The sequence below is a fragment of the Pleurodeles waltl genome, chromosome 12, assembly GCF_031143425.1.
Source record: "Pleurodeles waltl isolate 20211129_DDA chromosome 12, aPleWal1.hap1.20221129, whole genome shotgun sequence".
NCBI classification, from domain to species: domain Eukaryota; kingdom Metazoa; phylum Chordata; class Amphibia; order Caudata; family Salamandridae; genus Pleurodeles; species Pleurodeles waltl.
Window position 1 is genome coordinate 232482822 of NC_090451.1, and position 12695 is coordinate 232495516.

General features: G+C 43.8%; 1 protein-coding gene across 2 annotated transcripts in view; it reads left to right on the top strand.

Moving 5' to 3' along the window:
* Positions 1–12695, top strand: part of ZFHX3 (zinc finger homeobox 3) — a 329992-nt gene that overhangs the window by 260769 nt on the left and 56528 nt on the right. For both annotated transcript variants that reach the window (XM_069216361.1, XM_069216362.1), the window contains exon 5: positions 9073–9189. In XM_069216361.1, coding sequence (XP_069072462.1) covers positions 9073–9189 — 117 coding nt within the window. The remainder of the gene's footprint in view (positions 1–9072; positions 9190–12695) is intronic.

Sequence of the window (12695 nt, forward strand, 5' to 3'; positions counted from 1 at the left end):
TCTGCTAAATGCTTTGGCTTGCATAATTCACTGTATGTACACAGTTAGGTGGATCTCCCTGTCTGTGGAAGGGTTGTGCAGCTGTATAGCCTCCATCGCTTATGGGTGGAATAGTGACTATTGCACAGACTTTCTTTCTTTTTCATTTGAGACTTGTACAATTGGTTGGTTAATATTTTTGGAGCATATGTGGGAAAGTGTACTTTGGGATAGCTTCCATTGTAGCAGTAGCTGGAGCGACTCTGAAAATTATTCCTTCCTGTGCATGGATTATGTGCATTGTTAAGTACAAAGGAGGAACCGAGCCTAACATATTCCTAAAGGGAAGGCACGTGGCTGACAGACTTATCATGGCTCCCTAAGTGTGTAAGGTCAGGTTTACAAAGCCCTCTTGCATCAGCTTTTTCCATTAGTGGGTCTTTTATTGTCTTGGCTTAACCATGCTGAAGAGCCCAGCCTGTGGTAGGCAGCTTCTAATTAAGAGGAGAGGATTCTTGTCACGAGCTATGCAGGAGTCGAGAGCAAATGACTTCACCTCTGTATGTTTGTCCATCTGCGTGTGCTCCCCCATAATGTGCTCCACGTATGTCGAGAGGGTTCTCTGTCTTTCTGGGCCTGGTCCGAGATAAATTGCAGACTGTTTGCAGTTCTCTTATGGCAGAATAGACAGAGAGGAGGTCTTCCATACTCGCCGACCATCTACAGTGGGAAAGCAAGCTTTGTCCACTTATAATATTTCCTTATAGGCGCTGTTTTAAGGACAGTAATTAAACACGAATATTCTTGGCATAAACACTCAGCGCAGCAGATCCCTTCTGCAAATGAGTGTCTTGTAGAAGCTGTTAGACTACCCTTATCAAGATGTGAAAAACTTGAAACAAGGGGTCTTTGCCCTCTGTCATAGAGCCATTGCTGGCTAAACAGACCGGCCTGCAAATTCTACAAGGCCATTGTCTGTTTACCACACAGCTGCCAATCCCACAGTGTGATTGTTGGCCAACCACACAAAGCTCATGCAAGTCAACTAAACGAATTGTCAGCCATGCCTAATGAATATGACCCACATATTTTGTGGCATTCCAAGTGCACCCACTGAGCTTTGCAAGAACACTTTACTAACTACAGGTTCTCTGTTTCATGATTCTCAAGGCTTCGCCTTTGCTGGTTTGCATGCAGATTTTGCTGGAGGAACCCTCGTTGCAGCACACAATTTAAAGAACAGTCTATTGATGTTCATTTTCTTCTGGAACTCTTGTAGAGTTGATAAGAAGTGGTCCTTAGGGTGGTGATGTAATATGATTAGGTCCATTGAGGACAAACTGACATTTGTAAACGGGAGCACAGATGTAGTCTGTTTGCATAATTCAAGCAGGAATGTTGTGGTGTTTAGTTCATGTGGAAAGTAAAGACACTAAAGATCTGCTTTAGAAGTTTGAGTAGGATGAAGAAGGTGTTGATCGCCGCATTAATATGGTGTGTCAGTGAGAGAAATGAGTCACAAATAACTCCCAAGTTCTTCACCGAGTCAGACAGGTTGGTAGAAGATTCAGTCCATGGGCCAATGACAAATTCTTAAATAAGGGGACAACAGGACGGATATTAGTCTTACTTGCGTCGGGGTTGGGTGGTTTTGGGTTAAATAGCTGTTAGTTGTAAGGAGGCAAGGACTGGGCATTCAGGCATGCACATCTGGCAGGTTGTCAAGTTTTAGGATGATCTGGGTGTTGTCAGCTTAGTTGTAGCAGATATGGCCGTAGGTCTGATGTGATGGGGAAGAGGACTGAGGTACAGCTATTAAGCACACCAGAAGAGGAGCAGTGAAGCAAGGAAAGGTAAAGTGGAATCAAAGTGAGTAGTTTTCTCATCAGGAGAAACTATGAAATCAAGTCCAAGTTCCTAACTCAAGCACTTAGGTCTGGGCCAGAAGATAAGAGTTTGGTATGTGTTGTATCTATGCTATAGAGCAGTTCAGGAGAATGAAAGTGACCATTGTATGTTTTACGTTCTGATCAGTTCACAATGTGGGAAGCAAAATTGATTCCTTTTCAGAAAGTGCATTGAATCTTCTTTCTGTGTTAGTTTCTCTTTCCATCAGTTTGACCATGAGTTGTTTATTGACAGCAGGTGTGTAGTTGGCAGGGTTGTCTAGTCATGGATTTTTCAGCAGGGGGTTGAAATAGGCAAATTTGAGGTCCCTAATGGCAGTACCAGCTTCATATGCGACATTAACTATAGTTCTGGCTGATTTAGCAGCTGTTGTGGATTGTAGAATGTCCTTGGAGAGTGCTGGGGTGCTTTAAGAATGTATCTAGAATGCCCCCTGATGGATGAGGGATCGAGGCAGAGGCTGGGGTAGCATACAACAGTAGTTTTTATATGTGTCACACTTTTCCTCATAGTGATGGAGTAGAGTGTATCACAAAGGCATGGGGGTACTCATTTTGTCAGCTGTGACAACCATATTTCTGAATCCTGCAATGCTTTTGAAGGGGTCCTTTGAAGGGCATGGCCCATAATGTCATGAGGCAGAAGTGAGAGCTCTTCTTGGGCCGACCACGTGACTGGTGTCAACTACCTAAAGTCACTGTTGGGAGCGATCTGTGGTGTAATGCAAACCGTTGCTTCTCTCCCTCCCTTTCCCCCATCTCCCATCGCTGCAGACTGTGGTGAGGGGCCCTAAAGGCTCCTGTTATAGCTCAAGATATTCAGAGGCTATAGGCTGACTGGGGGCCTTGAAAGGTAAGGGGCTGCATAGGCCTACTTTACATAGGCCCTAGACATCCAGCAAATCTGATGTCAGCCACCACTGTGGGCTGTTGCTGAACTCAATTGTTGGTGGTAGTTGGCCAAGCATACAGAGGTGTTGTAAAACAACCGTACATTGTTGTCGTCCAGTGCACAGGACTATCAGTGTTCACAACCCGAAATCAAGGTGTGTCAAAGCCGAAATCCCAAACTCAGGTCTTAGCAAGGTGTGACTGAAGTCTGCCGGAATGATTAGTGGCTAGACCTACACACTGAGCAGATTGAAGGCCTTTGACTTTTTCTGCTCTGCCCATACAGTGGTGTGAAGGTACACATATTTTGGGGGCCTCCGTTACATGGTGTCCTTCCCTTTGGTGAAAGTGGGAAACAAGGCGCAAAGGGAGTGTCTCAGTTGCCATTTCCCGACCTTCACCACACTGCCAGATAGTGAAGGTCATCCCTACCTGGAAGCCACTTCAGAAGGTTCAGCAGAGAGAGGGGAAGACAGAAGCAAACAGGGGAGCAGGCTGGGTAGGGGCTGAAAAGCAGACTCGGGGAATACAGGAAGCTCAGCACTTCCTTTGCTGAAAAGATTATTAGTGCAAAAGGAAAAAGCAATTACTAGTGCATGTGGGAGACTGAGCTGCAACTCATTGTTGTTTAACACTGAAATGAAAGGAGATGACAGTGCCCCTGCGTGGCCCCATCAAGCCAACGGGTTAAAGGGTCACATGTACCCTTCAAGCCACCTCAAGACTTTGAATGGGTGCCCACAGGCCCAGATTGCTGAGGCCAAATTGGCACTGGAGCTGTGTGTGCAAACCCAGAGCAGGATCCTCAACTTTGTGCTAGTTTCTGGATCAGTCAAGTGCCCCGGTCAAGCTTTCTTGCTATGTGCCTCGATGTCTTGCTTCTACGGGTCGGTGTCTTGCCGTGCGCCTCGGCTTCTTGTCTGGCGCTTCGGTTTCTTACAGGGTGTTCGAGAGGGAGATGTTTTTTTTTTCCTCTACTAGAAGTTCTGGGGTGGGATGGGATGGGGTTCTGGATGTCTGGACGCTTACAGCACACACCCATACTCAAGGGATGGTCACCTCCGGCTGACACTACACCCCCTTCCGCCACCCCATCCTGAATCCCATCTTTCTTTTCTCTCTCTGAAATTCTAACTCTCGGTGATACCCCCTCCCCTTCCCAGGAGCTCACTCAGCCCTTTCTTACCCGCCTTCCTCGAAGATGATCAGCGAGGCCCGGTGGTTTGGGAGAAGAGGGCCATGCAAAGGCACAGGACATGTGATTCCTACTATAAACTAGGGTAACTGCACCGTAAAACCTTCGTTGATATTCTGTAAGATTGTTTTCCTTTCTCCCTTTCATCCATTTCAAGAGTATTTTTTCTCTCCTCGCGTTTTGACGACTTTACAAAGACGTGCCAGCGGGGCTGTTCATGGATGTATTATTTTATTCCTGCCCTTTAAACCCTCCCCACGATGCTCCAGCACTTGCAATGGGAAGTTGTTTTCAGTCCAAAGGATGATCATGGCCGTTCCTTGCCTTGCTTGGGGTGACACCTATGGATCACAGATGGTAATGCAGAAGGGAGATGCCGAGTGCTGCTTTCAAAACACACAATTCTGCGTTTTCCGCTCTGCTCAAGGCCTCGCGAGCTTTGAAAGCCCCCCCCCCCCCCCTCTTTTTTAGTGCGAGACTCCCCGCCTAAGTGTATAACATAAGGGAAATACTACGTTATTCCCTTTGGTGCCACTGTTCTGCAGTTTCTGGTTTGGTAATTGAAGAGTGCGCCAGTTTTCTGAGTCTTCCATTTTGTAGCAAATATATACCACTTAGGATAAAGCTGTTGTAATGTTCCCCTACCAACACCTGTATCCTCTGAAGGTAGTTTGACAAGATGCCCTGGTGATACCCACTCTTTAGGTCTGTCTTGACAGCACAACTGCCTGCATGACCTGTTATTTACTAATTCATTAAAATATACATGGGGTAGGCTTTGTCTCTACCCAGGAAAGTATTACTGCCTCACTTCATGTTAATGGTTATTTGGTATATAATTCCACCTTTCCGGAAGTGCTCTCCTTGTAATGCCTGGAAGATATTTTACATCGAAAAGGTACCTTCCTTCATACCGGTTTATCCCATTCAGTTATTTAACTAGGTACTGCATTCTATACAGAAAACAGTTCTTTTTTTGCTACCCCTTCCCCATCATTGGCAGACATATAAGGGTGGATTTAATGTAATGAACAGAATCGTTACCCAACTTAGAACTATCAGTGTGCCACCTCAAGGGGGATAAACAGCACCATCTAGGAACATTACGGTACTGATACTTTACCAAACCAAGCTAGGCAATTTGAGTGTTTACATATCCAATAACTGCTACAATCGGAAGGATTTGTTATTAGAGCAAACCTTTTCTTGGGTCCTTTATTTAGTACACATTAAAGACTTAAGGGAAGGGCCTTCGCTAGGGTATCACATTATACCGAGGTGGTAATCACCCATAACTCATAGAAATTCATAGGTACTACTCCGAATGGGGTCCCTCTAAAGGGGGCATCTCACCCCGCGCTGCAGGGGGCTGTGTTATAATCCTGGTACTGACCCTTGAAGACTAAGCCTAGACATATTGTTATCCCCCACAAGTGGACGTGTGGTAATTATTCAAGGCAGGCCCTGGTGGAGATGTTTTGGAGCAGTCATTGAGACAGCTGACCAGCACAGTTCTTTATTAGGGTGATGTTTATTGGACTTTGAATGTATGAAGTACATTGAACTGACAGGCATGGAATATTAGCCAGCACAGAATCTATCACTGGGGTGGAATGAAGTGTGCATGACGATGTCATGTGGTGGGGCCTGAGGAAAAGGACATGGGACACCGTTGATAAAGTTGATAGAAGCCTATGTGCCATAGTCATTAGTTATAGGCACGTATATGTAGACTCTATTCTTTTTATGTCGATCTCATCAGTGCAGTGGGTAGGTGTTTGGGAATCACTAGTATCACACTATTGGTAGTGACAATAGAAAGTGTGTATGGTGTGGCCAGAGGTGCACAGATGAAGAGACACAAACGTTCTTATGGATACATGTATACTCTGTATACATATGTGGTATGCCAACACATGTCCAGACTGCATTTGTTAGGTTAACAAAGGATGGGGGAACCTGAACGCCCTTTCTCCATCAGTGGATCTAAAGGAGCATGTGTTAAATGGAGTGGAGTAGATAGAGTTGTGTGTTTATGTGTGTTCTGAATGAGTGGGGAAACTGAAATTGCATTGATCTTCCAAAGTAGAAATGGACATAGAAGCAAGAACCCTTCACTAGGACATTTGGATTTTTGCCAAATTTCAGAAGATGGTGTGACAAGGGTGGGGGTGCGTGGGTTGCTCACTGCCAGCCATGCTGACAGTATGTGGGATGTATCAATGACGGTAGCTCTGTTTCACACAGCAAAAACCCATGAATAGTTTCCGATTTATGTCAGACCTGCAAATGGGCACTGGAACGAAACTACAGTGTAAAAGCTGGACTTAAGCCTGTAGGGGCACACTGAAGTTTCGGGCTTCAGCAAGGGCGGTTTCTTGTTCATTTCCCAGTTCTGCCCTGTCCTCTCTTCTTGCGCTCTGTAATCATGGAGTACAGAGTATGAGGGGTGAATTATTCATGAGCTGGGTTGTCTTTGTTGTATTGAGACATCAATACTCTACCATTTAGTTGTGCGGTGTGTGGAAGGATTTGGAATGTAACGGACTGTACAGTTAAGTACTTTGGGGAAGAGCTTGCTGACTTATGGAGAAAGCAATTGAGTGGTATTGATTGACGTCGTCTTGTAGCATTTGAAGATCACATCTAGGGATAGGTCAGACCGCCTTTCCATGTCCTAGTCTTTTGTCTGTAGCATCTCTGTTTGCCACTAGTCCCACCTTGCAAAAAAAATTCCTTCTCTACTTTTCTATCAATTCTTTGCTACTCGGGTTCCATAATTCACTTTTCATTGGCTTTCTTAGGTTCTAAGTAGAAACTGAGATTTCTTTATGGGTTGGAGACTTTGGGAATCGGATAAGGCTGGGGTTTTAGTCAGCCATGCTTTGACTGACTCTGTCGGAGGCGCTGGTCTGTAGGGAAAACCAACCTATTTCCTTAGAGTGCACAGAAAGAATTAATGTATCCACACCTCCGTGCTTGAAATTCTTAACAGGCCGATGTTTTATGCACAAACTAAGGGAAAACAGGGCACAGTTCATCTTGGAAGTTTGTGGATCTTCCAAAGGGTGCTGCTGTGTCACTTGCACTGCCCTGCACTCTGTGTCATTGTGGCTGTACGTCTGCTACCTGTAAAGCCCAGGAATAGGTGGTATTCATGAGGCTGGAGTTAGCTGCGCTGCTCGATCTTTCCATTCTCAAACCCCCGCCTGCCTGTCCTCCCCAGGGGTAGGCCTACCTTGTGCCTATAAGTGTCAGGAAATGGATCGAGCGCCGGCCGAGGTGTAATGAAATCTCTGCTGCCCAGAGCATCTAACCACGTTCCCTGGGCTTCGGAGGTTATTTTTAGTCTGTGGCTTCTGTGGTAATTCACGGAAATGGAGACCGGTTTCCCAGCTCAGCCGGTGAGATAGGAACCTACTGGGAAAGCAGTAGCGGGACGGAGGAGGTAGGGGCTGAGAGACTGGGTCAGTAGGTCAACACTCGCGCTTTTCACTGCTGGACGCTTGACCACAAATGCAGCAGTCCTTGGGTGGCCACGTGGATCTCAGTGCTGCTCCAGTCATTATTTGATATGCAAGGGAAGAGGTGTATTTGGGGGAGGATCAGTGTTGAGAGGTACCTCCAGCACTGGTCTGTCACGTCCTGGGGTGCTTCAGTGCAGAGACACATTGGCGGTATTCTACCTTCTGGAGTAGCGCTACGGAACAGGTTTGTGGCAGCATGACAAAGCTGGCTGTGTGGGTGACTGAGGCGCTGTCAATAAATCACTCTATGACCAAGGAAGTTTCCTTGGTGCTAAATGATACTATAGTTGCTGTCTTATAATAATAATAATAATAGTAATCATAACGCTAACATGTACACCTATAAGACATGTACAATGCCAGGTGGAAACTGGGTGAGTGGCGAAATTACTGTATCCCTAAATGTAGGTTACAGTGTTTGTTGTGAGGAAACTGGAAGATCACTGGGGTTTGTTTGCGAAATACAGGTACATTTTTAAGGGTAATTGGGTACAAAGTTACTAATTGATTCCGATTAGGCAAAACATCTTTCAGTCAGTGCACTGGAAGGTTTACTTGATTTAAGAAGGCTCTTAAGTAGTTGATCATTGAGTTAAAACACAGCATGTGCTTCAATAAGTGCTCCAATCGGGGCGCCATGGATGCATTGGTCAATTGTTCTGGAGGTTTAGAGAGGCTGATGAGATGAAGACATCCCGACTTTCTCTCACCTGCACATTTCAGGTGGTAAAAATGACTACATTTATCAGTAAGGATCATCTAGCGCCTTAAAGTGATTTCAGTACATTCACAAGGGATTATAATCATGAATGATATAGTTTTATTTTCGAGCTGTCGGTGTAAAACCTGTACAAAGAGCATACTCCGGCTTTGTGATCCTTTGAATGGTGACGTGCAGCCCGACTAAATGAGGTGTATATTTTGGTTATATGCTGTGTTGTCACACTCTAGTAGATATTCTGATGTACGGTTCTTAAAATTAATGTGAAACTGCAGTGCTTCACTACATTGCTCATTGTCTAACTTAACTGTCGTGATAAATGTAGAGTATATGGACCGAACAGTAGATCCACTACCATTGTTACTCTTTACATAGACATCCCACGTTGTATGTTAAAATTAAAATAGAGACAAGGCTCTGTAATCAACAGCAGAGACATTTTTCACATAAATGCTTTTTATCATTGAAACCCTGTTCATCCTTAGGCTTCACTGGAGTCCTTCTGCAATTACATTTCACCTAACCTCTGGCATAGTGAGGAAAAAGCAGCTTCCTGGTTGTGGCTTGTACTTGTGGGCAGCTTCCTGGTTGTGGCTTGTACTTGTGGGCAGCTTCCTGGTTGTGGCTTGTACTTGTGGGCAGCTTCCTGGTTGTGGCTTGTACCTGTGGGTTAGCCTCCAAGTCACAATATTATGGCCAGTGTACCTTTTTGTTTATGGTTGCCATGGCTTGTTGCCAAACCCTGTGCCATGCGTAGGCCTGTCTACCATTGGTGATCGACTCTGTACTGTGACATTGCTTTCTTTTGTAACTCTATTCCGTCCTGACCACATGTTGTGTTCATGTTTCTAGCTTCAGAAGAAGTGACTGAGGATGTTGAAGGAGCCAGCGAGAAGACTGCGCGAGAGCACAATGATTCAGCTAAAGATCAAGAGAATGCAGGAGACAAAGAGAGCAACAAGTGGTCAGGTAAGGATGGCTTCACTCACATTCTCCTAACTGCCCCTCCATTGTTGTGGATTACTACTTCCTAACAGGACTCAAAGCATCCAGATTTCCATGTGTTCAAGAGCCTCGTTTCAGTGTGAGTGGGTGTAAGTGTATTGGATGTAGTCTGTCGTATGCGGATGATGTTGGTTGAGATGTGTGAGATTCAGAGAAACACACCAAAGATGATGCACCATGCAGCACAGCACATAAGTACGTCCTTACTTTTAATCATGTGATTATAATTATGGAAATCATGTTGTTAATTCTTTCTAGAATTGGAGATGGACGTCAGTTCTGCTTATTCAATTAGGCATTGATGTCCAAATATGGGTTGACTGTGAGTACAAGAGGTTCCATTTGTATATTTCATCTTGAAGGCAGGCACATTCTGTAGTGGAGCCAGCCACTGAGTGTTCTATGGGGCAGCAGGACATTTTCATTAAATGTTGCATATCTTTACAACATACATCCATACCTATTTCAACAATTGTTCAAAACCTTTCAGGACATTAACAAAAGATTTGTAAATGCCACCACAGCCGAAGTGTCATAAATGCAATGGCTTGGAGGAGAACATATAGTGTTGTTGTACTGAGAGGAGTGGTATGTGGGTTTTCATGTGCGTATTAGGGTAAGAGTTTTTGCGGGGAGAATGGGCAAGGACGGCTGTGTAATTAAGAGTGGGTTGTAAAAGGAGTCTTGTGGGGGGTGAAACAAAAGGAAGGACGTGTTAGTGAGCGTGGGTAGTGATGGGTGTGCTGTCTGGGGAACAGGTTCTGAAAGATGTGTGAAAAGTAGGAAATAATTGGTGTGCCACAACCTGCTAGCTGAATACCTTGAGTCTCTTTGTCTATAACACGCCACCGCTCAAATACAGTGCTTTGTTGCCTAATACCTTAGATTTTGTTTGCCCCTGGTGAGAGGGACATCAACTGTAGTGGCTGAATGTTGCCACATTTCTATATAATACCATACGTGAGAGATCACTTGGACCTGAAAGTTAAAGAACTTTTCACACATACTTCAGCATTTTCAGCTGTTGCCTTTCAGTGAAAGGGGGTGCTGGAAATACCTCAAGCCATAGAAAACACTTCATTCAAGTAGACATATTTGTGAATATATTTTGAATGTACAGTCAATCCTGACAAAACCGAGATTTCCAGTTCCCAAGAGCTCATTTCCATACTGAGTGTAAAGAAAACGTATTCACTGATAATGAACTTGGCACGTTGTGTACAGTCGTCTGGTTACTCTGCTCATGGTAAGACAACAGCACTGAAAACAGGTAATGCACTGCAGAGTGGCGATATTCACCCAGCAGTAAAGTAAAAAGTTGTGCACTGAAGTTTTTGTGAGTTTGATGAGGCAAAAAGCAGTGCAAGAGAGGAAGAACTTTAGAAAAGATAAGAAAGAGCAGAGAGGCCCCAACACCAACCATCAGTGATATAACACATAATTCTTGAGCTCACGTTGGGGATGGTGCTGTAGAATAGGAGACCCACTTTGATGTTTCTATTAGGGTACACTCAGTTTGCATGTCTTCTGCTATTATATAATCTTTTGTGCTAGAACCCATCATGATTGACACCTGGAGGAGTCTGTAATATTTGAGATACCGACTTGCCTACTTGTAGATAAAGAAATGCATGGAGATTTTGGAGTGTTTCCCTATTTTTGTAGAATAGGATGCGTGTTGTTAAGTGACTTTAGCAAGTTTGAACATGTAGTTGGTACATACCACTCTGACAACTGGAAGTAGCCCTTGATAGTTAAGTGGTGTGCTACCTGTCCACAGATTAAAAGCACCCTTTGATGAGTGCATTCCCTGCTAGCGTACTGCTACTGCAGACCATGGTTTTAGATTGTAAACTGTCTCTAATATCCTGGTATACTTATTAGTGTAGGCTGATGTTAGTAGATGTGAAGGAGCCAGAGATATTCATGCAAGAGTAGGCCACTACTTGTAGATGCAAAGGATCTTTTGATATTGGGACTGATGTTGACCACTGTTCATACACTTTAAAGCTCCTTTTATGCCTTATCTAGTGAGAGTACAGCTTTGTAAGAATTAGGGACTCGACCCAGTAGTTTTTGTGGAATAAAATATTCTTTTATACTTTTTCTAACATCGACCACTGTTCGTTGATGGTAATTAACTTTTCATTTTCACTTCAGTGTTAACCACTGTTCATTAAGGTTAAGAATCCTTTCATGTGTAAGTTAGTGTAGATTCTGTTTTGCAGGGATGAATGACAAGTACTGTTTATTTTAAAGATATTAAACATCCTTTTGTAGATGTTACAGATGTTAAGGATCATTCAATTTAGTGTTGGCCACTATTCATTGATGTCAAGGATCCTTTGATTGTCAACTTGGTGTACTTGCTGTTTTATGGGAATGAGGACCACTAAATATCTGGGCTAGTGCTGGCCTTTTTTTCTAGACATTAAACATTTTATCCACTACAAACGCTTTCTCATATTCAATTTTTAGGTTTCATATTCAATCTAGTGTTGGGGCACCATTTGTAGACACTAAGGATCCTTGGATATTCTATCTAAGGTCAGCCTCTGTTTGTAGCCAATACGGATGGTTTGATATCCTACCTTGTATAAGCCACTGTTTGACAATGTTATGAATCCTTTGATATTCAACACAATGAATGCCAATGTTGGTAGACATTAACAGTCCTTGGATAGTCAATCTATTGTACTCCCTCTTTTGTTCTTGGGCCTAGAATACCCCCGCCCCATTTATAAATATGAAGTAACTTCTTATATTTGTAGAGCTGTAAGATTTTGTTTCCAAGGTGAATAACCCTTTTATATTTGTAGCACGTAGGCTTATATTTGTAAGTGTGCAGTAGTAGCTTTGATATAACAGTTAATGTCTGCTTCCATTCGTTAGTGTGCAGCAGATTCTAAAATTCAGGCTACCAGAGGTTTGAAGGACCCTTTGCATCTATGCTAGTATTGCCTCCCTATGAAGATGTGAAAGAGTGTCTGATATTCTACTAGTATCAGTTCCCTATGTATATGTGAAGGAGCCTCAGATATTCTACTGGTTTTCGGCTCACCAATGTAGATGTGAAGTAGCCTCTGATATTCTGCTAGCATCTGCTCCCTGTGTAGACGTGAAAGAACCTCTGATATACTGCTGGTATTGGATCCCCAAGTTTACAGTCAGTCTGCTGGTATTTTCTATACAGGTTTGAGTAACCTATGATATTTTGCTGTTATTGTCTTCCCTATGTAAATGCGAAGAAGTTGCTGATATTTGGATACTGTCAACTCCCAGTGTAGATGTGAAGGAACCTCTTAATCTGCTAGATTTGGTGCCCTGTGTAGATATGAAGGAGCCACTGATATTCTGCTATAATTGGTTCCCTGTGTAGAAGTGAGGAAGCCTAAGCTATTCTGCTAGTATTGGCTCTCCATTTAATTGTGAGAGAGCCTGAGTCTGCTGGTATCAGCTCTCCATATAGA